This window comes from Pongo pygmaeus, chromosome 2 (genome assembly GCF_028885625.2).
Source record: "Pongo pygmaeus isolate AG05252 chromosome 2, NHGRI_mPonPyg2-v2.0_pri, whole genome shotgun sequence".
Classification (NCBI taxonomy): domain Eukaryota; kingdom Metazoa; phylum Chordata; class Mammalia; order Primates; family Hominidae; genus Pongo; species Pongo pygmaeus.
In genome coordinates this window covers 208,174,541-208,200,892 of record NC_085930.1, presented here as the reverse complement: position 1 = coordinate 208,200,892, position 26,352 = coordinate 208,174,541, and the positions used below count along the sequence as shown (strand labels likewise).

General features: G+C 39.0%; 1 protein-coding gene across 1 annotated transcript in view; it reads right to left on the bottom strand.

The window, feature by feature from the left end:
• LOC129033009 (uncharacterized) overlaps positions 1 to 25,006 on the bottom strand; it is a 138,145-nt gene extending 113,139 nt beyond the window's left edge. Inside the window, exons 1-3 of the mRNA XM_054480900.2 lie at positions 24,974 to 25,006; positions 24,298 to 24,428; positions 23,693 to 24,082 (exon numbers count right to left, since the gene is read on the bottom strand). Of these exons, the coding sequence (XP_054336875.1) occupies positions 23,693 to 24,082; positions 24,298 to 24,428; positions 24,974 to 25,006 (554 nt within the window). The remainder of the gene's footprint in view (positions 1 to 23,692; positions 24,083 to 24,297; positions 24,429 to 24,973) is intronic.
• Between the last annotated feature and the right edge of the window lie 1,346 nt (positions 25,007 to 26,352).

Sequence of the window (26,352 nt, the reverse complement as noted above, 5' to 3'; positions counted from 1 at the left end):
CATCATACAACCTTATCTACCACTGGTTATACATTATTTACAAGACACTAAATCAATGTTCACATGTAGCTAGGAAGTAAGTATAGATGTTTTACTTTTAAGAAGAGTGAGAATTAGTACATATATAAAAAGCAAATGTCATGAAATGGAGTAACACTTTATGAAAATGTTGGAAAAAATAGCATTTTTTCCCAAATATCTATTGGATCCAGACTCCATTTCAAGTATTAGTAAATAAAAGTTTAAAATTTCAATAGCAATTCTTAATGGAAACATATTTTTGACCAAAAAAAAAATGGCTAGAAAAAACAAGAGAGTAAAATATATTATTAATTTTGATATCTTAAAAATAGAGGAAAAATCTGCATAGCATACTCATCTACCCAAACAAAAAAAGGTAAAAGTAAAAATTTTTGAATTTTGATCAGATTGCCTGTCATAACTTTCTGCTGTTTTGATTTATCTCTTTAAAATGTTAAATGGGTAAAGATATGAGTTTTCCTAAGTCTTTAGAGAATTTTCATATTAGCCATAGAAACATTTCTCAAATGTGGAATTTTTCAGGCTATTCTTGATAGTCCCATTTGTGAAAATATGGGAAAACAATCAATCTCTCCTCTCAGTGTATGCATTAAAATAACCAATAGTTTTAGAATAAAGGAAGGACAAAGATTTCAGTACAGGAATAAAACAGGAGGTAAATAAAAGAAAATTGTTTCCTAATTTCTAGCAAAAGAAATTATATGTATCTAAAAAGTGAGCTGGTGCTAAATCTTGTCTATATTGTAGGATTATCACCAAGAAAACTGAGGAAATACTTTCATAATTGATAAATAAACTATATAAATTTATTTGGAGATTTGGATATGTTTTTTAATGTCTCTTTATAGTTTAATTTTAGAAAATTTTCAAATGTCTCAAGACATACTAAATGAGATTATAGGCCAGGTGTGGTGGCTCACACATATAATCTCAGCACTTTGGAACACCAAGGTGGGTGGATCCCTGGAGCCCAAGACTTTGAGACCAGCATGGGCAAAATATTAAGACCCCCATCTCTACAAAATAAAAATTAAAAAATTAGCCTGGCATAGTGCCACACGCTTGTAGTTCCAGCTACCTGGGGGTGCTGAGGATCACTTGAGCCCAGGAGGTTGAAGCTGTAGTGGGCTTCGATTGTGCTACTGCACTCCACCCTGGGTGACAGAGCAAGACCCTGTCTCTAAAAATAAATAAATAAATAAGATCATCTGAAATCATTTATTCTTGAATTATTACTGTACTTGGAATGATTCTAATGGATTGTTTTGCCTGTGTGTTGACTGTGTATCTTCCAATCTTGCAAAACTCACTTATTAGTTCTGGAGGTATTCTGTAGATTCTTTTGGGTTTTCTACATATACAACCACAATGTATATAATAGAGTCTGTCTTATTTTTTGTTTTGCAATCTGAATTCTTAATTTATTTATTTTTTTTTGTAGTTAATGCATTTTATATGTCAAAATTCCTTAAATAGTAGATTTTAAATATTCTCACCACAAAAAAATAGATGTGTTGGTGATGGATATCTTAATTAGCTTAAAGTAATTGTTCCACCAATATGTACATATATCAAAACATCACATTGTATCCCATGAATATATACAATTATGATTTGTCAATTAAAAATAAACTTTAAAAAATCTTTTAAAAATATTTCAGCATTATTTACTATAATAACAAAAAAACTGGGGTGGGGGATAATAGCCATTGATTACGAGGGGTCGGGTTAAATAAACTCCAGTACATCCACACCGTACACTGTGTGAATTTGTTTTGTTTGTTTTAGATGAGATAAATGTTGATGATGAAATGTTAAATGAAGAATTTAAAACAAGTATTAAGTTACCCCTATTTCAACACATTAAATAGCTAGTAAAGACCGTGTGGTATGGACAGAGGGAGATGATCTATAGAACAGAAAAGAGACCAAAACAAATGCACCCAGCTGGTTTTTGACAAGCATGCGAAAGCACCTCGTGGGAGGAAAGGTAGCCTTTCCATCAAATGGGAGTAGGGCAATTGCACATCACAGGCACAGCAAACAAGCAGGCAAACCAAAACCCTTGACCTAAACACTGTCAACTTTAGAATCCTAAGCCCCCACCAAATGAATGGACCCCCTCTTGGCCAAGGGGACCTCAGGAAAATCTTAAAAGTTTAGTTCTAGTCATGACGGGGTGGGAGGTCAAACATGCCTCATTATACCCCCTGCCTTTTGGGGTTTAGACCAGCATTAATGTTAACATAGAGATCAGAAGACTGACAGAGTAGACTCTGCGGCAATAAAATACCAAATTATAAACAGGACCTAAGGCCATGCCAGGCAAGGGTTAAGTCACTAACCCTACGCCTAAAGAATAAACTGTGTTCTAAGGACCACAAGGCTTTTCTTTTTCTCTAGCAGCTAAACAACCACTGGCCTCGAGATAGACAAGATTAAAACAATTTCCAGCTCCACCACCCACTGACTTACTGAACCCCTGCTCTACCAGCCATAACTTCCTGATAAGACCACCAACCGTGGATTGTCTTTGGCTGGTTTACAGAGGCTGCACGCTTGTGTGCCTTCGTGCCCTGAAAAGACCTGTTGAAATATAGGACTTAACTGTAATACATTTAAATGTTAAGTCTCCACCCCAAAGTGAACATGGGTCATATGCTACATGCATGTCTGTTCAATATGCATGTGTCAGGACCACCTTCATGAATACTCATAGCTCCTCCTATAACGTGTTGAATATGTATGTTTAGCCAACCTGCCCAGCATAAAGCTCCTACCCTAACCCCTCCTCCTTCAAAGTGCCTGTTTCTGGTCCCTTGGCTGAGCTGGCCACCTTGAAGCCTGTAATCCTTATGAGAAATAAAGTCTCCTCATGTTTCTAAATGGATAAATTGTGGGGGTTCTACCCTCACACCTCATGCAAACCTTAACTCCAAATGGATCACATATTTCAATGTAAAATGTAAAACTATAAAATTTTAGGAAAAAAATTCTTAGAGAAAATTGGGATCTAGGCTAAAAAAGGAGATTTTATACTTGACATCAAAAGCATGATTCATAAAGAGAGATGGATAAATTGGAAGTCATCAAAATTAAAACCCTAGGCTCTGTGAAAAGTTCTCTTTCCCCACCCCCCCCCGAGATGGAGTCTGGCTCTGTCACCCAGGCTGGAGTGCAGTGATGCAATCTCAGCTCAGTGCAACCTCCTCCTCCCGGGCTCAAGCGATTCTCCTGCCTCAGCCTCCAAGTAGCTGGGACTACAGGTGTGCACCACCACTCCCAGCTAATTTTTGTATTTTTGGAATGGACGGGGTTTCACCATATTGGTCAGGCTGGTTTTGAACTCCTGACCTCGTGATCTGCCTGCCTCAGCCTCCCAAAGTGCTGGGATTACAGGCGTGAGCCACCACACCCAGCTGAAAGGTCCTTTTAAGAGGAGGAAAACAAATTATAGATCAGAAGAATATATTTACAAACCATATATTCTACAGGAATGTGTAAAAAAAAATTCAAAATGCAATGGTATTTTTCTTCAAAATCCAATTACAAAATTGACGAAAGACCTGTTAAAGTAAGCCCCCTGTAGAAAGACAAAATGACTCCCAGGAGACTAACTGAGGTGCTCAAAGTTAAAATGGAACCAGGCAGCCGTAGCTGGGTGACAGAGCCTTCATGTACTCTGTGTTCTCAGAAAGATGTTATAAAAGTATCATAAGACCTCCCATCCACAACCAAACCAAACCAGTTCCTGTTGTCAGTGCCAAAATAACTGTAGCCTGAGCACCATTTCCCTGGACCCCTGACAGCCATTTATAAGAAATTTCTTTTTTTTTTTTTTTTTTTTAGTATTTATTGATCATTCTTGGGTGTTTCTTGGAGAGGGGGATATGGCAGGGTCATAGGATAATAGTGGAGAGAAGGTGAGGAGATAAACACATGAACAAAGGTCTCTGGGTTTCCTAGGCAGAGGACCCTGTGGCCTTCTGCAGTGTTTGTGCCCCTGGGTACTTGAGATTAGGGAGTGGTGATGACTCTTAAAGAGCATGCTGCCTTCAAGCATCTGTTTAACAAAGCACATCTTGCACCACCCTTAGTCCATTTAACCCTGAGTTGACGCAGCACATTTCAGAAAGCACGGGGCTGGGGGAAAGGCCATAGATCAACAGCATCCCAAGGCAGAAGAACTTCTCCTAGTCAGAATAAAATGGAGTCTCCTATGCCCACTTCTTTCTACACAGACACAGCAACAATCTGATCTCTCCTTCCTTTCCCCACACTTCCCCCCCTTCTTTTCAACAAAACCACCATCGACCTCATGGCCCGCTCCCGATGGTCGCTGTCTCTTCAGAGATGTTGGGTAAACCTCCCAGACGGGGCGGCCGGGCAGAGGCGCTCCTCACCTCCCAGACAGGGCGGCCGGGCAGAGGCGCTCCTCACTTCCCAGACAATGGGCGGCCTGGCAGAGGCGCTCCTCACTTCCCAGACGATGGGCCGCTGGGCAGAGGCGCTCCTCACCTCCCAGATGATGGGCCGCTGGGCAGAGGCGCTCGTCACCTCCCAGACAGGGCGGCCGGGCAGAGGTGCTCCTCACTTCCCACACTGGGCGGCCAGGCAGAGGCACTCCTCACCTCCCAGATGGAGTGGCCAGGCAGAGGCGCTCCTCACTTCCCAGATGGTGTGGCGGCTGGGCAGAAGCGCTCCTCACTTCCCAGATGGGGCAGCCATCTTAATTTATTTTTATTACCTGACTGCACTGGTTAGAATTTTCAGTGACAGATCTGAAGCTGGAGAATTTAATGTCAGCAAAGGATAGTTTGATAATTTTGGAAAGAGGTTTGGCTTAAATTTATTTTTCAAGAAAACATTTCAAGAAAAGTTTCTGCCAACCAAGAGGCAGCAGAATTCTCAGATGCCATTAAGAAAATCCCTGAGAAGAGGGCAATCAGGCAGGAGAAGGAAATCAAGGGTATTCAATTAGGAAAAGAGGAAGTCAAATTGTCCCTGTTTGCAGATGACATGATAGTATATCTAGAAAACCCCATTGTCTCAGCCCAAAATCTCCTTAAGCTGATAAGCAACTTCAGCAAAGTCTCAGGATACAAAATCAATGTACAAAAATCACAAGCATTCTTATACATCAATAACAGACAAACAGAGAGCCAAATCATGAGTGAACTCCCATTCACAATTGCTTCAAAGAGAATAAAATACCTAGGAATCCAACTTACAAGGGATGTGAAGGACCTCTTCAAGGAGAACTACAAACCACTGCTCAAGGAAATAAAAGAGGATACAAACAAATGGAAGAACATTCCATGCTCATGGGTAGGAAGAATCAATATCATGAAAATGGCCATCCTTCCCAAGGTAATTTACAGATTCAATGCCATCCCCATCAAGTTACCAATGACTTTCTTCACAGAATTGGAAACAACTACTTTAAAGCTCATATGGAACCAAAAAAGAGCCCGCATCGCCAAGTCAATCCTAAGCAAAAAGAACAAAGCTGGAGGCATCACGCTACCTGACTTCAAACTATACTACAAGGCTACAGTAACCAAAACAGCATGGTACTGGTACCAAAACAGAGATATAGATCAATGGAACAGAACAGAGCCGTCAGAAATAATGCCACATATCTACAACTATCTGATCTTTGACAAACCTGACAAAAACAAGAAATGGGGAAGGGATTCCCTATTTAATAAATGGTGCTGGGAAAACTGGCTAGCCATATGTAGAAAGCTGAAACTGGATCCCTTCCTTACACCTTATACAAAAATCAATTCAAGATGGATTAAAGACTTAAATGTTAGACCTAAAACCATAAAAACCCTAGAAGAAAACCTAGGCAATACCATTCAGGACATAGGCATGGGCATGGACTTCATGTCTAAAACACCAAAAGCAATGGCAACAGAAGCCAAAATTGACAAATGGGATCTAATTAAACTAAAGAGCTTCTGCACAGCAAAGGAAACTACCATCAGAGTGAACAGGCAACCTACAAAATGGGAGAAAATTTTTACAACCTACTCATCTGACAAAGGGCTAATATGCAGAATCTACAATGAACTCCAACAAATTTACAAGAAAAAAACAAACAACCCCATCAAAAAGTGGGTGAAGGACATGAACAGACACTTCTCAAAAGAAGACATTTATGCAGCAAAAAACACATGAAAAAAGGCTCACCATCACTGGCCATCAGAGAAATGCAAATCAAAACCACAATGAGATACCATCTCACACCAGTTAGAATGGCAATCATTAAAAAGTCAGGAAACAACAGGTGCTGGAGAGGATGTGGAGAAATAGGAACACTTTTACACTGTTGGTGGGACTGTAAACTAGTTCAACCCTTGTGGAAGTCAGTGTGGTGATTCCTCAGGGATCTAGAACTAGAAATTCCATTTGACCCAGCCATCCCATTACTGGGTATATACCCAAAGGACTATAAATCATGCTGCTATAAAGACACATGCACACGTATGTTTATTGCAGCATTATTCACAATAGCAAAGACTTGGAACCAACCCAAATGTCTAACAATTATAGACTGGATTAAGAAAATGTGGCACATATACACCATGGAATACTATGCAGCCATAAAAAATGATGAGTTCACGTCCTTTGTAGGGACATGGATGAAATTGGAAATCATCATTCTCAGTAAACTATCGCAAGAACAAAAAACCAAACACCGCATATTCTCACTCATAGGTGGGAATTGAACAATGAGAACACATGGACACAGGAAGGGGAACATCACACTTTGGGGACTGTTGTGGGGTGGGGGGAGGGGGGAAGGATAGCATTGGGAGATATACCTAATGCTAGATGACGAGTTGGTGGGTGCAGCACACCAGCATGGCACATGTATACATATGTAACTTACCTGCACGTTGCACACATGTACCATAGAGCCTAAAGTACAATAATAATAATAATAATATGATGTTTTACACCATACAACATTTTGAAAAATAAAGGATTTATATTTCAATTCCATCAATATTTCAATTAAAAGCTATGTAATTGATCATAAAAATATTTTTAAACTACCAAAAAACTAGAAAACAGTTTAAAAATAATGACAATATTTTTGAGCCAAAGCTCAAACTATTTGAGAAAAGGCAAAAACGTTTCACGTTTTAGGATAGCATGAGATCGTGATATTATACAACATATAAAACATTCATAAATATAGCATTACTTCAATATTAAAATGAAGTTAAATATGGGAAAGATAAAGGAGAATTTATGATTACATAAAGATGTATAAAATATATATCCATGGGTGAGGAAAAAAGTTGAAAAAGAGAGATTACAGGTAGTTGAGTGCCATTAGACCGTTGCACATAAAGGGAACTTGTAGCAATGTTGGTACGAAAGTTACTTAGCGTACTGGACCCAGCTGCAAGAAAACATATTGATTTATCCACTTACAGACCATGTTGTAGAAATTGTTACAACCTGACATTTACTGGAATGTAGGATCGTGTATCCAATAAGTCCTCAAGGGACAGAGGACAGTCAGAGGAGAGACAAACCTGGATGTCCCCAGAGGCTAATTTTTTCTCCTCTTGTCTAATTTGATAGATCTGCAGAATTATCAGAGCAGAAGAACCAGAGACCTCTAGCTGGTACCTGAACTCTAGATTAACAAGCCCATATCTCTGTTGAGAGATGTTCCTTTGTTATACAATGAACTACTCAAGGGATGTACCATGGGCTCTTCTCAACTTGCCTATAGATTTATATAGTGGTAGGAAGGTTGGATCCTTCCCTTGGAGCAATTTCCACAGTGGTATCTGGTATGTCACTTTCAAGGAAAGCTGAGACATCAGAGAGCTGTGGACTACACTGATGTTTCTGCCTATGAATACTTCCATAAAATTTACATTTCATCTTCCCCTGAATCTGGTGTGATTCTTTGTCACTATTTGCCGTATATATCTTTTTTTTAATACAACATAGAGTAGACATAAAATAATTAATTTAAACACTGCCTGTTGATGAACATTTAGGGTTGTAGACACCTCTTGATTTTCATTCATTTTCCATGCCTAGTATTGATTCTTGGCAACATTATTACCATCACAGATAACTTAGGGGGCTGATCTACCATGCACCCGTTAGAAGATTCTGTTAGTACCGCCAATTATATTAGCCCTCCCCCACCCAGTGGGAAATTGGAACTGCAAATGTAATTGCCCCAAATTCTGAGCAACCAATCAGGTCAGGTTCTCCTTGCTAGATTTTCACACCTGAACTGAAGCACTGAGCGATGCTCAGCACTGGAGTTTAGTGCAGTAAACTTTATGAAAATCTATGAAATCCTTAAGTTGAAAACATAATTTTGAATATTAAAATAAACCTTTATTTCAGAAAAATACAGAAATTATAAAAATGCAGCTCTATGTATTCCACAATATGAACACACCTATGTGTTCATGCCACAGGATCACACACAGTTCTCAGTTTGCTGCAGGCTGTGTAGAATGTAGCCATGAGTTCCCACTGGTAGATTAAAGAATTTGCCCAGGTTCACTGACTCAGAACATAGCAGAATGAGGATTTGATCTCCAAGGAACTTCACTATGATGCTTCTTCTCTTAAGTAATAGGCATGCTGCCTCACTATCTTAGCTAGAACAGTTTTTCTGATAAATCTCCAACATGAAAATAAGGTCTGTTTTCTGATTTGTTGTATTTAACATAAGACGTTGATTGTGTATTTGTTTATTTATTTTTGTGGAGACAGGGTCTGGCTATGTTGCACAGGCTGGTCTCAAATGATCCTTTTGGTTGAGCCTCCCAAAGTGTTTGAATTATAAGCTTGAGCCACCACCCCCTGCCAGTATTGAGAATTTATGACAAACGTTTCCAACCTGTCTTAAAACATTTTATGTAAGAATATTAGAAGAGTATTTGAAAGCAAGCAAGAGTTACTTATTAAGAGTAGAGAAACAAGAGGAAGGACCATGTGTGGTTCCTGGGGCACAGCCACTGTGTGCAAGCACAGGTGAGTCATCCCAGGGAAATCAATGGGTCCAATAAAGCTGGTAAGGGATGGCTGGGGATATGCATGTTCAATTCACTCAATAACATCAAAAATCCTCCAAATGGATACTCCCCTCAGCAGTGTATAAGAGCTCTGCTTACTTCAGGTCCTCACTTAAAATTGGTGTTTTCGGTCTTTGAAAAAAGAATGTATTACCTGCACTGATGTATGTGTTCGTACTTCACTGTTGTTTTATTTTGCATTTTCCTGATGACCAGGTGGTGGAGCTTTTCGTATGTCTTTGTTAATCTACAAAGCGTTTTAGCTGAAGTCCTTTTTCCAATGTCTCTCCATTTGCTCTACCACATTTCTATTTCTTGATTATTTAAAGGGTTTTTTATATTCTAGAAACAAGTCCTTTGCTAGGTATGGTACTATAAATATATTCTGTTCTTTTTGTAGATAGTTTTTTTATGAAAAGTTGTTTTAAATTTTAAAGGCTAAATTTACCAATCTTTTTCTTTATTTTTATTGCTCTCTTTTTTTTAATTTTTATTTATTTTTATTGCTCTTTGTGTTTTATTCTTCTTTATTTTTATTGCTCCTGGTGTTTAGTCTTGGCAAAGGCATAAACATATTTTTCTATATTATATTCCAAAATATTTATATATTTTTATCTTCTACAATGATATCTGTAATTAAAGTGTTTGGGGGTGTACAGTTAGGCAAACTTTATGTCTTGTTCTCTTTTGCTTTGTTTTCCTGATATGGCTAACCAGTTTACTCAGCAAGGTTTATTGGAAAGTCTAATCTTTCCTAAGTGTCCTGTTGTGCTACCTTAATTACAAATCAAGACTCTGTCCATGTGTGGTTCTGTTTGGGGGCTTGTCATTCAATTTTGGTGGCTTAAATGTTTATGCTTACACTAGTATCACACAGTCACTTTACTGATCTTTCTAATAAGTATTAAGCTCTGGAAGTGAAAGTTCTTTATTCTATTCTTTCTTTTAGATTTTCTTAGCTATTCTGAGCACTGTATTTCCATACAAATCATCTTCTTAATTTACACACACACACACACACACACACACACACACAACGTGTTGAAATGTTGATTGGGATTTCATGGAATCTGAAGAACAACGTGGGTAAAATTCTGTCCTTTGGAATACGGAGTCTTTCAATAATGAACATAGTCTTTACATTGATTTGGTTCTTTAATTTTACTCCCTTATTTTTGTTATTTTTGGCATAGAGATTTTGTAGCTCTTTCATTCAACTTATTCCTAGGAATGGGATGTTTTTGATGTTACTGGAAGTAATAGCCATATTTTTTTCTTAAACTGTTGTTGGTACGGTGTTTAGAAACACAGTTTTTAAAAATATTTACTTGCATCCAGTAAGTTTGCTAAATTTCTTTAGAAATTCTAATAGCCTATTTGTAGATTTTTAATATCCTATTTTATATTTATGTAACTTTCAAGTAATACTATTTATATATTTCTATTTGATATTTATTTATCATTTATTTATTTGCTTGATTAAACTAGCTGAGGCTTCACTACAATATTACATAGGAGAATAAAAGTAGTAACAGTGGACAGCAATGTGTTATTTCTGATCTTGCAAGGAAAGTTTTTAATTTGTTTTAATTTAATCTGATATTTACCGTAGGATTTTTTTTTTTTTTTTTTTTTTTTTTTGCCTCTTCCCCCTACCCCACCTCGGCTCTAACAAAAACTGAAGCTCTGGCAGGTGCGGTGGCTCATGCCTGTAATCCCAGCACTTTGGGAGGCCGAGGCGGGCGGATCACGAAGTCAGGAGATCCAGACCATCCTGGCTAACAGGGTGAAACCCCGTCTCTACTAAAAAATACAAAAAATTAGCCGGGTGTAGTGGCGGGTGCCTATAGTCCCAGCTACACAGGAGGCCGAGGCAGGAGAATGATGTGAACCCGGGAAGCAGAGGTTGAAGTGAGCCGAGATCATGCCACTGCACTCCAGCCTGGGCGACAAAGCGAGACTCCGTCAAAAAAACAAAAAAACAAAACTGAAGCTCTTAAATAGGAAGTTTCTTCAATCTTTAGGTGGATAAGAAATGTTATGATAATATTATGAATTTTATGAAATGGATTGTTTCTGCCTTTATTGAAAATACGACAGAAGTTTTCTATTTGTCTTAGCTTCTATTCTATTGTTTACTTATCTTTTGTGAATATGGCATATTATATTGGTTGATATATGAATGCTAAATCCTTCTTGCATTTCGAGAATAATCCCAGCTTGATCAAGATGCAGCATTTTGTCATTTCTGTCACTGCATTCATTTTTATATGAGGATTAATTTCATTTTATTATCATTATTATTATTATTATTATTATTATTTGTGATAGAGTCTCACTCTGTCACCCAGGCTGGAATGCAGTGGGGCAATCTTGGCTCACTGCAACCTCTGCCTCCCGGGTTCAAGCGATTCTCCTGCCTCAGCCTCCCTAGTAGCTGAGACTACAGTTGTGCACCACCGTGCATTGCTAATTTTTGTATTTTTAGTAGAGTCAGGGTTTCACCATGTTGGCCAGACTGGTCTCGAACTCCTGGCCTCAAGTGCTCCACCCACCTGGGCCTCCCAAAATGTTGAGATTATAGGTGTGAACCATGTACCTGGCCTCATTTCACTTATTTTTAGCATACATGTGTTTATCCCATTCTCTCATTGTTCTTTTGATGACCATAAATTTTAAAGGATATCTCTGTTTCTATTATTGGTACTGACAAATTATGCCTCTAGACTACTTTAGGGGAGGGAGTGTTGTGCATTTGTTTTTCATTTTATTAGCCCACACTGTCAGCATTTTGAAGAGTATGTATTAGTCTTTTCAAAAGACCCACCTTTGATTTAATTATCCATATTATATTTTATATTTCATTATCTATCTGCTATTCTCTTTAAGATTACATCTCTCTTCTTTGAACAAAATGCTTGAATCACTGATTTGCAGCTTTTCTTTGATCATAGATGCATGAATGTCTATAAATATTTCTCTTTTGGATGTGTTTGGTGACTTTCACATCCTTAAGTATCTATTTTGTGTGTGCGTGTACTCAGTGGAATATATGTCTTAACTTAATCATTCCTTTATGATACATGTTTTATGTTTAAATGCATTGCTAATTACTAAACATTTTCGAATTTTAAAAGTTATTGTTTTGTACTTAATTTCTGGATTAATTCTACAATGGTAAGACAACCTACCCATTATGATTTCAGTTCCTCAACATTACTGAAGTTTTTGCTTTATAGCCTGCTGTTCAGCATAAAAGTTTGCTAAGTGCTCCTTGTGCAGTTGACAAGCGTGAATGCTGGAGTCATATGTTCACTTTTGACATTATTGTCTTACATTTCTTAATGACATTCCAATTTTCTATTTCCTTACTGACTTCTTTAGTCTGCTTTTCTTACTATTTTGTGTTAGCTACTTTGAATTTCTTTAAGATTTTAAGGCTACGAAGCTATGTTATGTACATAGCAGTATAAAATTGTAATATTTCCACAATGAATTGATTCATTATTGTGAAATGTCCTACCTTAACTCTAGCTGTGCTTCTTGGTTTCAAGAAGACGTTAGTTTGCTTTAGTATAAAGGCACCCATTTCCTTAGGTTACTAATCATAAATACCTTTTTATATACTTTTTACTTACAACATCCTTATTTTGAAAGTCGAACAGAAATGATTTATGTATAGGTGTATATACGTAAATCTTTGCCTTTTAATTTCAGCATGTGATACATTTGTTTTTAATATCATGATTAATACCAACTTACTATTCTTTTTCTACTGAGGCCACTTTTCTATGTTACTTTTTTTCTACTTTCTTGTCTCTTTTTGATTAATCTATTACTTTCATTTTTATATTGTTATTAACTATAGTCCCCATGTTGAATAATATATCTCTTGAATTTATTCCTCCTTATCAGCTATTTATCATTTCTTTTGCAATTTTATTAATGTGATAATTAGACTATTGCTATTTCTTTATTATTTTAGTAGACATCATAAAGTTTATCCTAACTTACCTTAGTCTAAAACAAATTAGGACTTTTTCTTCCTTCCAAAAAATAAAAGACTCTTGGAATATTTTAATTCTATTACTTTCACTTTTGCCACACTAGATATTATGTTAAGTATATGTATATATACACATATATACATGTATATATAAACACATGTATATACACATGTATACATATATACATAAGTATATATATACACACACACATACATAAGTATATATGTACACACACAAACACTCCACCAGACATTAGTATTCTTATTTTAATATAGTCAGTATTTATTTAGATGTATCTGTAGCTTTATCTTTTATATTACATTTAATTCTTTCTTTATCCTTGATTCATAATTTTGAATCATTTTTCTTCTGCCTGATGGATGTTCTGTTTAGTAATTTCAGGGCAGACCCAATGAAGACAGTGCTCCCAAAGTTTTTTGTCTGTCTGAGAATGTCTTCAGCCTTCTTTAATTTTGAAAGATATTTTCATTAGTTTGGAATACTGGATTTCCAGTTTTTGTTTCTTCACACTTTGAAGGTGACACTCAATTATTTTACAATTTTCAAAAGTAGTGGTGGCATCTGGAACTGGTCTGCACTTACTGTTAGACTCAGTGTCATTTAAGGCTGGCCTGGCAAGGAAACAACTAGGATATGCTGTCTTCCTGTTAGATGCACACACTCTCACCCCACACCACCACCAGCAAAGCCCACTCTGCAGCCATGGGAAGGTGAGACACAAGAGCTCACTTTATAATTTTGTGTCTGAGAGTGGGCAAAACCAAAGTCACTGTGCAACCCAGAAAATAGCAAACACAATCCTCTCCTGGCTAATATGACTGCTCTTCTTTGCAAATTGAAGCTCTATTTTCATTCTAGGGGCTCCTCTTCCTAGGTAAGATTTACTGAAATAACCAGTCATAGAATGGTCCTTACTTCCTAAGAGCACCCAATGCATAGTGAGTGCCTGCTTCCTTGGATGGTCTCCAAAATCATCCCATCAAAGTCCTCCCTAATACTCACTACTGAAAAGCCAGCTGACTTCCCATGATGTGTGTCCTTGCTCACTGAAAAGAATAAACCCAATTTGTTCAACTACAGGTGTGTTCCTGGTGATATATGACTGAGTGGCATTGAAATCGTAATTTCTTGTAATAAAGTCATGGTTCATTTGATTGTTTATCTTTTCATTGTAATCTGCCTTTTATCTCAGGCTTTTAGATGTTTTTCTTTGTACTTATTTTACGCATTCTTACCACATTGGGCCTAAATGTGTTTTTCTGTTTATTTACCCTGCTTGAAGTTTGCAGAATTCTTCAGTATGTGAGTTGCTGACTTTAATGAGTTTTAGAACATTCTTATTCATTATCTTTTCAAACATTGCTTCTGCTCCGTAGTCCCTGTCCTCTCCTCTTAAATCGCAAATACACATGAGTCAGATTTATTCAGCATGCTCCTCATGCCTCTTGCAATGTTTCTGAATTGTTCTCATATTTTTTTCTTGGCGCTTTAGTTTGTATGTGCACTACTGACCTGTGTTCCAGTAAACTGGTTCTATTTCCTTCTGTGAGTTGGGGGGTGTCCAGTGTCACTGGGCTCAGACAAGTTGGTAATTGATGCACGGTGAACATGTTTCATGAGCCTCTTCAGCAATTTGTTTTTCTTTTTTTTTTAAATTTCACTCAATCCTTTTTAGGTGATCTTTCTCTTCTGGAGCAAGTTATACCTTCTTAATTTTTCCCCTCCAATGCATATTAATTGTCAGTTTACACATGTTAATCATTTCCTCTAAAAATAAAACTTTTTATAGTTTTGCTATTTTACTATAATCTTATTCATCCGTATGTTCTACTACCTCTTTCATTTTCTTTCCTAGAGTTTATGTCACTGTTTCTTTTTTGAGTGTTTACTGGAGTCAGACATTCCATTAATCTATTTTTCTTATACAAGGCTTATATTCTTGTAGAACATGTATTTTATGCTCTGTTTTCATTTGTATACTACTTTAGCTCTGTTCCAAGATTCTAAAATATGATGATTTCTTTATTGTTATTTTTCACATGGTCTAGTCACATTCCTATTTGGCCCACAGTTATGAAATGTTCCAAAGTGCCCCAAATCTCTCTTTCTTTAGGAACCAAATACACTGGGGCTTCCACTGTCATACTGAAATTTACAATAGATTCTTGGATCTTTGGAGTAAGAGAGTACCTTATTTTACTTTTGTTCTTTATATTTGTATATGTCTTACTTTTTTACATTAAATATAACACTCTTTGATAGAGTATTCTTTAATCATCATAATAGAACATTAAGCGTAATTTTTATAGAAAGTTTAATTGTTTAATAATTGTATTAGTTTGCCAGGATGGTCATAAGGAAATGCCACAGATTGCTTGGCTAAAACAACAAAAAACACTAGAAATTTATTTCTCAAAGTTCTGGAGACTGAAAGTCCAAGACCAAAGGATTGATTTGTCTGGTTTCTCCTGAGGCCACTGTCTTTGGTTAGCAGATGGCTACCTTCTTGCTATATATTCACATGGTATTCAGTGTGTGCACATTTCTGGTGTCTCTTTGTGTGTCCAAGTTTCCTTTTCTTACAAGGACACCAGTTATATTGGATTAGGTCCCACCCTAAGGGCCTTATTTTAACTTAACCACTTCTGCAACTACCCTATTGTCATGGGTGCAATGGCCACGGCCAGCATTGCTGTTGGTAAAGGAATCTAGCAACACAGTTGTTGGGGAAGAGAGGCAGATTTATTAGAGGAAAAGTACATTGCAAAAAAGCAATGGGCAGTATGGCAGAGAAGGGACTGCCTGGAAAGTGGCAGGGGCTGGAGGGAAGTTTTATAAGGTGGTGCTGAAGAGACTATGTGGGGAACCAGGTATTTGGGAACAGAATGTTGTGCCAATGGATTGTGATTAGCTGTCTCTCAGAACAATTGTTTGTCCCAACCCGGGGCCCCTTCCTCCTTCCTGCTTACTTACCTATCTCAACCCCACACCTGTCTCCACATACAGTCACATTCTGAGATACCGGGAGGTTCAACATAGAAATGTTTTTGAGGAGGGGGACAAGACAGGAACAATTCAGCCGGTAACAATGATATTTTACATAAATTTTTGCTTAAACATATTTATATGCATGTGAGTAATAACATAAAATATACAAAGAAATAAATGAATATAGTTAACTTAGAAAATTAAAGATTATAAATTATTTTGTGTACCTGTTTTTAGTTTTCATACTTAAAATAGGAACAGTGAACTCACCAGTTTCTTTGTGATTTCTAATAAAATATTTTGATATCTTCTTTTAGTGGAAGAGAAGTTCAATCTTCACTGACTATTTTCCATTCTCATTTTATTTCGTTATAGGAAATAAGAAGACCTGGGAATATGTACCACAGAAAAATATTTCTCTTCTTTATTGAATACATTCTAATAAAATATATGGATTAAAATGTTTTTGAAAGTAAAATTAAGTGGTAAATAGAAATTTGTAGGTGTTAAGAATGTTTTTGTTAATTTTGATTTTTTCCAAAGTGTTAAACTTTAAATAAATTTCAATAAGTATGAACAGATTTGAGGCTGAGAAATCCCACTCTACTACAAACTTATAATTCTCCACACCTACTCCTTTATTTTCATTTACATTTTTACACTTTGTTCAAATGAATGGAATTCACAGATGTAAATAGCAAAGAAAAACCCTCACAACTTTGAACAAAAGGAAGAAAAAATCATGATTTGTTGAGAAGAAAACCATTTAGTTGCAGTAATTTAGAGGACAAAATCAATGGGTCTATAAAAGAAATAAAATAGTTCTTTCACCAAAATGACAAATTGTTAAATCATATTTAAGTTTTCTAAATGAAGCACAACGGAACCTTTAAAAAATTATACCTATGAAAAATTTGTAAACTTTTTTCTTTAGGTGATTAATTTTTAGTTTCTTTTCTAACTACAAATTGAATTTCTCTTCCATTTCTTATCAGATCATAAACCACTTAAGAAATTACCCTGAGTGGGTGGGAAGAAAAGGCCATTTTTTTCCCCTTTTTGTGTTTTGTTTCTGCATAGAGAATCCTGTGGAAATTACATTTTTTATTCTTTTTTACTAGGCACATTCCACTAATAGATAGTTTGTGATATGTAAAGCTTATTTCCAAAGCTCTCCAACATCCTTGTTTATTGAATCTTCTTCCCTTCAGAGGTAATTACTGCTACCTTTTCTCCTGAGGCAGCCACTTACCACTGTTCAATTTCTATACTTAACCCCTTCCAGAATTGACCATGAAATATTCATCCCCAAGTATAACAGAGTAGCACTTGAGTGTAAGTCTTTATCACTTGCTATTGCCCTTCTTTACATCTGATACTTGCATTAATTGAAATCAAACTCCTAGCAGGGAAGAAAGCCCTGATATTACACCTTCAGATAATCTGCTATACAAAAAAGAAATTCCTTAAGGGGGATCAGTTCTCTCCAATAGCTTTAATATAAATTCTTCACACAAAGTCTATTTATTTGGTAAAATGCAAATTATATTAGAATATTATTTTAATTTGTTTCCTTTTTTATTCTGTGTTTTAAATGGATATTAAAGATAGAAATTTTATTTCATACTTTGTGGTATTTCTACAACCTAAAATAAGACTGATACATAGAAGGCACTCAATAATAATTTATTAATGAATGAATCAATGTAAAACCCCATTCCTTTAAAAGTAATTAAAATTTTCAATTGTGTAGAAGAAAACAATTAAAATTGCATAGGGTGTCAGGGATTCTCAATACAACATGAAGGCTCACTGACTCACTAGAAGGACTCACAGGCTTCAGAAAAGCTATTAAATTCAAATTAATTCTCCCAGCAATTGATATGGACAGGAGACAGGGAAATATTGGGTTGAAGAGGGTAGTTCCCTGGCAAAGGCCCCGCCTTCAATCCTGGAAACCTGTGGCCCTAAATGAGAACAGACATTCCTATTTTTGTTCCCAAAAGTTACCTTTTGGCCTGTCATGACCCCCATCCTATACTCATATAAACCCCAGACCCCAGGCTCTAGAAGCAGATGAGAAGGAGACAAACAGAAGAGCCGGAGAACAGCAGAGCGGCGCAGCAGAAAGAAGAGAAAGAGCGTCTGAATGCTGAGAGGAGTTTGGCTGTCGGTGGTCAGAGAGGAGATTGGCCACCGGACAGCCAAATTCCTAGGGAAGATCATCTTCCCTACTCCATCCCCTTCCAGCTCCCCATCCATCCTGCTGAGCGCCACCTCCACCACTCAGTAAAACCCCTGCATTCACAATCTTCACGTTGATGTGTGACCTGATTCTTCCTGGATATTGGACAAAGACCTGGGTGCCAAGAGGGCACTGAGCTGGTGAACACTTAAGCCGTATGTGGATGGCAAAGCTAAAAGAGCACACGGTAAGACAGGCCACACCCATGTGGGCTTTGGGAGTCACAGGCACTCACCTCTAAATGCTACCACGGGGCTGGAGCCCCAAAGCACTCGTCTAAGCTCATGTACCTGCCAGTCTGCACGCTCCCCGTCCTCCCCGTCCTGTAAGGGGTTTGAGTGTGCAAAGGGGTCATTAGGTTACGGTATTTAAACATATGGCTCGTTGCCTATTGTATTCAGAAAACACAACTGCTAAAATGAAGAATCCTAGTGTATCTGTAATCGTTTTCCTCTCTTTATCTCTGTAATTAATGCCAAAGCTGAAAACAAAACAAAACTAAACTAAAACGCTATGCTACCACCCCTATTAAGCAGTCTGGAGAACACAGGTTTACTTTGCTCCAGTTTCCTTGATTTTTCTGTCTCTGTCCACAGCTTCTCATGAATGAGGAGGTAACATGCCATCAAGTGATGGTTGCTATGAAAGTTGCAAGCCCCTTGGACATACTCCACTGAGTTGCCTTGACCATATCACTTAAAAGAGTTACTAGAGTTAAACATTTCATTGCCTGCGCTGCAGCAACAGTTTTTGAAATATGGCTAGGTTGTCACTAACAGACATTACCTTGCTTGACATAAAATTTATGCTTCATAGCTGAAGATAGTTACATGTCTATCAAAACAGCTGTAATAATGGAAAGTTAGCAGAGTGATAGCAGTCATCAGTTTTGTATTTTTAAAGCTACTGTCAGGACCTTTTATCCGGGAAAATTTCTTCCTAGTTATAGATTTGTTCCCTTAATGGCCACTCCCTTCTTTGCTAAATTATTGTGTATATATAATCTAAGATACCTATATTGGGGTAGAAAACTAACTCATTTGGTGACAGAGATAGAATATGTGGTCTATGTCCACGGCCCGTCTTTCACCTGAATTGTTATGTTTTATAGAGTTATTTAAAAGATTACTATTACCATTGGCCCCTTTCAAGCTGTGAGTTTTGTATAAATCTTTCCATTGGCCCCTTTTAAGCTGTGAATTTTGTATAAATCTTTCTTCAGAGTTTCTCTTTCATTGGCTCACATAGTTGAAGAAAATATTGATGTTCAGGACTGCAAATGTTTTCTTGTTTTTGGCTTATGTCATAAATCTCATAGTGTACATTTGGCTTTTCACTTAGTGACACAAAACAATATTCATTCTGTGTCTTATAACTTGCACTTGTCCCCTCACTACTTTAGATTCCCTTCCATATCTGAAACATATTAAACTTTGCCCACTATGCGTCAAGTTTCTTAATAGATGGGTGATATTTCAGTGAAGTTGAGCACTGAAGGTGCCTAGCTATACTCTGGTTAAGTCAAGAACTGTATTACTTTCTTCAAAATGTCTAGCACATTATGTGTCAAATACATCTTGGCCTAGCTCTTTAGAGAATATTAGTTGCTGAATTACTTTCATCTCATGATATAATATTTTTATTATGCTGATGATTTTGAGGGGAAGCTAATTTCTCACTTTAAGGAAGAACTTAAACATTTTCAGTTCAATTTATGTGAGTGCAGCATTTCTCATGTCAGAGAACAACAGGTGCATTAACAGAAAAGTTAGCAGGTTGTTTTAGAAACTGTATTGTTAAAATACTTTCAGAGTGGAAACTTTGGGGATCTTGGATGCTGTCATCTTTATTGAAACAAACAGCTTTAAAGACCACAAATATATACTACATGCACACTCACACAGTCACCCACCCAATACTGTTGCTATTAATTACCACATTTAGTCACTAGGGACAGACTAATGAAACTTTTTATTAACACAATAGAAGCACAACGTACAAAACAATCTGTTTAATTCCAAGTAAAAAGCTCATTTGCCTGATGTGTCTCAGAAGGGAAACAAGAAACTCGGAAATTGTAACTTGCCAAATACTAAATGGATGGACACCTTCTGTCATGAGATTTCTGAAGCTCTCAAGATTGGAAATGTTTAAACAAAGTCAAATTTATTTCATTGGTAAAGTTACTTTGAAAAGATCAGGTAGGATAATTCTTATTTGCAGGCACATAAAAAAGTATCTTGGGAATTCGACTGATATTTAGTATTAATACAAGATTTGTGGAATAAAAGAAAAGATGTAGTGTAAAATAAAAATATGTGTTGCATTCAGAGTGTCTATACATAAAAACACACATATATCATGTATATATTTTGATATAGGTTTATATTTTTAAAGAAAATAAGCAAAAAGTATTATTTATAATATTTCAACCCACAGTTTATAATTTTCAAAGTTGAGCTTAAAATTTTAAATGAAATGAATTCTGTGAAAAAAACTATAGGTGAAGCATTTAATCAATTAATATACAAATGTGCAAGAGATTAGTACAAATTAATTTTAACATATTTGCAACAGTTTTCCAAAATCCTTACATTATCATAAACTGCAGACTTCCTCAGTTATGATGGTACAATTTACTTTTTTTTGACTGTACAATAGTATGAATGCCATCTGCATGCAGTGATCCACATTTAAAAACATACTTAAGAGTACCCATACAATCATTCTGTTGTTTACTTTCAGTTCACTATTCAATAAATTGCATGAGATATTCAGCACTTTATTATTAAATAGGCTTTGTGATAGATAATTTTGCCCAAATATTAATGTAAGTGTTGTGAGGATGTTTACGATAGGCTATGCAAAGGTGTGATGTTTGTAAGTTAGGTGTATTAAGTGCATTTTTGACTTACAGTATTTTCAACTTACGATGGGTTTATTGCGATGTAACTCCATCGTAAGTCAAGGAGTATCTGTATTCATGTAACAGAAATAACAGATTCATTTTAAAAACAACCACCATTATAAAAGGAAAGACTATACCTCTTAAAATTCTTAAGCACTAATATATATTTTATGAGAAAAGAAATAATCATGCCAAACAAATTAAATGTCCCAAACAAATTAAACTGTTTTTTATTTTAACAAATAAGCATATATTTCAAGTTTGAAGATATTGTTTACTTTATTACTTAGGTTATTGTTTAACCTAAGGTTAAAACAAATTATAAATCAGATTATGATAATTAACATGGCACAGAGTTAAAGTATTTATTGTTAATAACTCACTTAGCATAATAGGCATGTTTAGCCTAAGTAACTGATGTCACAATATTTTTACGCCTAGGAGGAATTCTTTTTATATTAGCTCTCAAAAGAGATAAGATTCTCTCCACGTGGTTTGGGCTTACCCCTTTGACTGAGAACATGCCACTTGTTACTAGAGGTTGATGTATGACTCAACTTAGAGTTGAGGATGAAAAGTGGGGATCATAGCACCTGCCTATACCCTGGTACAGATCATACGATGTTGATTGATTTATTTGTGGAGTCAGGGTCTCGCTGTGTTGCCCAGGCTGGAGTGCAGTGGCACGACCATGGCTCACTGCAGCCTTGAACTCCTGGGTGTGGTGGTGCGCACCTGTAGTCCCAGCAACTCTGGCAGGCTGAGGCAGGAGAATCGCTTGAACTCAGGAGGCGGAGGTTGCAGTGAGCCGAGATTACACCACTGCACTCCAGCCTGGAGACAAAGTAAGACTCCATCTCAGAAAAAAAAAAAAAAAAAAATTAAATTAAAAAGTTCTAGTATCTAAAATGAGCAATATCGCCAGGCACAGTGGGTCACACTTGTAATCCCAGCACTTTGGGATGCAGAAGTGGGTGGACCATCCGAGTCAGAGGTTGAGACCAGCCTGCAGTGAGCCGAGATTGCACCACTGCACTCCAGCCTGGGAGACAGAGTGAGACTCCATTTCAAAAAAAGAATTAGCCAAGCGTGGTAGCATGCACCTGTAGTCCTAGCTACCGGGGAGGCTGACGGGGAAGGATTCCTTGAGCCCGAAGGTCAAGGCTGCAGTGAGCCTTGTTTGCACCACCTCACTCCAACTTGGGCAAGACCCCATCTCAAAAAAGAAAAAAAACCCCACAAAAACAAAAAACAAAACAGAACAGAACAGCATCACTTCCTTATCATTAGTTTGAAGGAAGTGAATTGCCTGTAAAAGTTTCCATTTTCAAAAAAAGTATTAAAATATAGTGTAAAGCCAGGCACGATGGCTCATTCCTGTAATCTCAGCACTTTGGGAGGCTGAAATGGATTGCCCCAGGAGGTCGAGGCTGCAGCTGAGCGATCCTCCCGCCTCAGCCCGGCAAGTAGCAGAGACTACAAGTGCGTGCCACCATGCCCAGCTAATTTTTTATATTTTTGTAGAGACAGGGTTTCACCATGTTGCCCAAACTAGTCTGGAACTCCTGATCTCAAGCGATCCACTCGCTTCCGCTTCCGCCTCCACCTCCCAAAATGCTGGGATTACAGGCGTGAGCCACGGGGGCTGGCCTAATTACTTTCTTCAGTCTGAGCGTGAAGGCTGGAAGAAAAGCTCTCACTTGCATATAATTTTTTAGAGACAGAGTCTCCCTCTGTTACACGGGCTGGAGTGCAACGGCGCAATCTCAGCTCACTGTAACCTCAACCTCCCGTGCTTGATCGCTTATATAATCTCAGCTCACTGTAATCTCAACCTCCCGGGCTCGATCGCATATATACACACATATATTTGTTTGTTTAGGCAGAGTCTTGGTCTGTTGCCCAGGCTGGAGTGCAGTGGCCCGATCTCCGCTCACTGCAACCTCCGCATCCCGGGTTCAAACAATTCTCTGCCTCAGCCTCCCGAGTAGCTGGGATTACAGGCACCCGCCACCACGCCCGACTAATTTTTGTGTTTTTAGTACAGATGGGGTTTCAGTGAAACCATGCTGGCCAGGCTGGTCTTGAACTCCTGACCTCGTGATCCACCCGCCTCGACCTCCCAAAGTGCTGGGATTACAGGCGTGGGCTACCTCGCCCAGCCGATCGCTTATATTTTTAAAAAGATGTTTTCTTCGTTTCCTAGCCCCTTCTACCTCGCCACAAAGTTTCAAAGACTTAATGCTATTACAAAAGGCCGTCAGAGGTCAAGCTCAGCGGTGCAGCTCCCTCATGCCCGGCAGCCTCACAGGGGGCCGACCCTGCCCAGGATGAGCGGCGCCAGGTAGCCGGGGACGCTCCCGGGGGTCCCCGGGCCCTGGCTGGGGGAGGTGTTGTGGGACGCACTTACCCAGGCTCAGGAGAGGCGAGTGGGCGGCTGGGGCTGCAGCTGGAGCTGGCCATTGAGGAGCTTCCGCGCGACAGTGCGATCGGTTGCACCTTCTGCGACAGGTGCCAGCCGGTTGGCGCGCAGCGCCTGCTAGGGCAGAGTCTGGCCCTTGCTGCGCCTGGCCCCGAAGACCGGGAAGTCGTAAAGCTCCTCCTCGCAGCGTATGTGCGGCTGCGGCCGGGCGGAAGCCTCGGGACACAGAACTGCCAGCTCAGCAGCCGGTTACATCCCGACCGGCCACCCGTAGCCAGCGTCCGCTCATGCGCGCTCCTGGAAGACCCAGCAGCCCCGCCGCGAGTTCCGATTGGCTCCGCGTGAGTGGCGGTCCCCTGAGACGTCACAAGGGCGCGCCTTCCGTGACGTCACAAGGGCGCGCCTTCCGTGACGTCACAAGGGCGCGCCTTCCGTGACGTCACAAGCGCGCGCCTTCCGTGACGTCACAAGGGCGCGCCTTCCGTGACGTCACAAGGGCGCGCCTTCCGTGACGTCACAAGGGCGCGCCTTCCGTGACGTCACAAGGGCGCGTCTTCGCCGACACCGTAGAGGTGGGCGTTCGGCGACGTCACAGGCGCCGGGTGTTCGGCGACATCACCGGGGCGCTACAGCGCTTGGGGCTGGGCAGTCTTCTCGTCAGAGTGGGGGCTGGTAACAGCGACCTCCCCGCCAGGTCTGTGTGTTGCGGGGTGAAGAAGGGTAGCTGAAAAATTCAGACCCAGCACAGTGTTTATGTTCGTCAAAAATAGAAAACTATGTCTGACGCCGCTGAGGCGAGAGGACCCTTCAGGGCAAGAGCAGCCTAGCAACATGGTGCAACCCCATCTCTGTAGTCCTACCTCAGCCCCCCAGCTACTTGAGCCCAAAGGTTCAAGGCTCCAGTGAGCTATGATCCAACCATAGCATTCCAGCCTGCGAGATTGAGGTAAACCCTGTCTAAAAAAATTAAGAAACTATCCAAGTGTGCAACAGGGAGGGACTGCTAAATAAAACATGAGGCTGGCTGGGCCCTACTGTAATCCCAGCACTTTGGGAGGCCGAGGCGGGAGGATGGATGGCTTGGGCTCAGGAGTTCGAGACCAGCCTGGGCAACATGACGAAACCCTGTCTCTACAAAAGATACAAAAATTAGCCGGGCGTGGTGCGCACCTGGCCTAATTTTTGTATTTTTCTAGAGATGGGGGTGGGGGGGGCTCGCTATGTTGCCCGGGCCAGTTTCGAACTCCTGAGTTGAAGCGATCTTCTCACCTTGGCCGTCAGAGTTGTCGGGATTACAGGCATGAGGGACCGCGCCCCACCTGGGTTAGGCTACTTAATAACAGAAGAAAGTGCTTCGCCAGGCTCAGTGGCTGACGCTTGTAATCCCAACACTTTGGGAGGCCGAGGCGGGTGGATCACCTGAGGTCGGGAGTTGGAGACCAGCCTGGCCATGGTGAAATCCAGTCTCTACAAAAAATACAAAAATTAGCCAGGCGTGGTGGCGCATGCCTGTAGTCCCAGCTGCTTGGGAGGCTGATAAAAGGAGAATTACTTGAACCCGGGAGGCGGAGGTTGCATTGGGCCGAGATCACACCACTGCACCCCAGCCTGGGCGACACAGCGAGACTCCAGTTTGACACCAGCCTGGGCAATATAGTGAAACCCTGTCTCTACAAAACAAACAAAAACCCAGGCGTAACTGTGTCCACCTGTGGCCCTAGCTAGTTAGGAGGCTGAGGCAGGAGGATCACTTGAGGCCAGGAGCTCAAGGCTGCAGTGAGCTATGGTAATCCCACTGCTTCCCATCCTGAGCAATAGAATGAAAGCATGTCTCTAGATAGCTAGCTAGCTAGATAATTGATATGTAGTTTTGAATCAAATTTTTTCCCTAGATTTGAACATGTTTTTCTAAAGTAGCATTCAACACATCAGCATTTTACAGTGTTATTAGTTGTTAATATGATTTTTTTCTGAAATACAGTATCCTTTACAAAAGCAGTTTTGTCTTTCAAAGTACATAGATAAGGCCCTCAAGTGAATTTGTCTGATGTTGGCAACCTTGGTACCATTTTGTCCACTTGATTGGAAAAGTTAGTCAATAATTTCAGGTCACTGTTGGCCTTAGAAGAAGAGCCCAAAGGCAACAAGCAAAGGCGCTGGTGTCCAGTCGCCTTCTAGAAGCATTTTCACTTTCCTTTAAGGTTTCCCTTGATGAACATAGAAGTACTGTATGTAGAATTGACCCAGTGCTGCCCTGGCAACTTTGTATATTAGGCCAAATTTACATTGCTTACCTTTATGAGAGGCACCCTGATAGGCTAGTGGAGTTACACACAAAGTCTGATCTCAGCTGCACTGTCCAGAGATGCAACACAGTCCAATCAAAGAACATTCTCTGAGCCCGTTTCTTTAGCTGTAAAAGAATAACATACCCATCTAAGAAGGCAGCTTATTGTATTTGATTGGTCTTTTATTTTCTATGAAACTGTGTTTAACACAGTAATTATTTTCATTTGTATACTTCATTTGTGTTGTGTTTTTGGTTTTAGTTTTGTTTTTGAAATGGAGTCTTTTTTTTAGTGGTTTTTCGTTTTGTTTTGTTTTGTTTTGTTTTTGAGATGGAGTCTTTCTATTGTCACCCAGGCTGG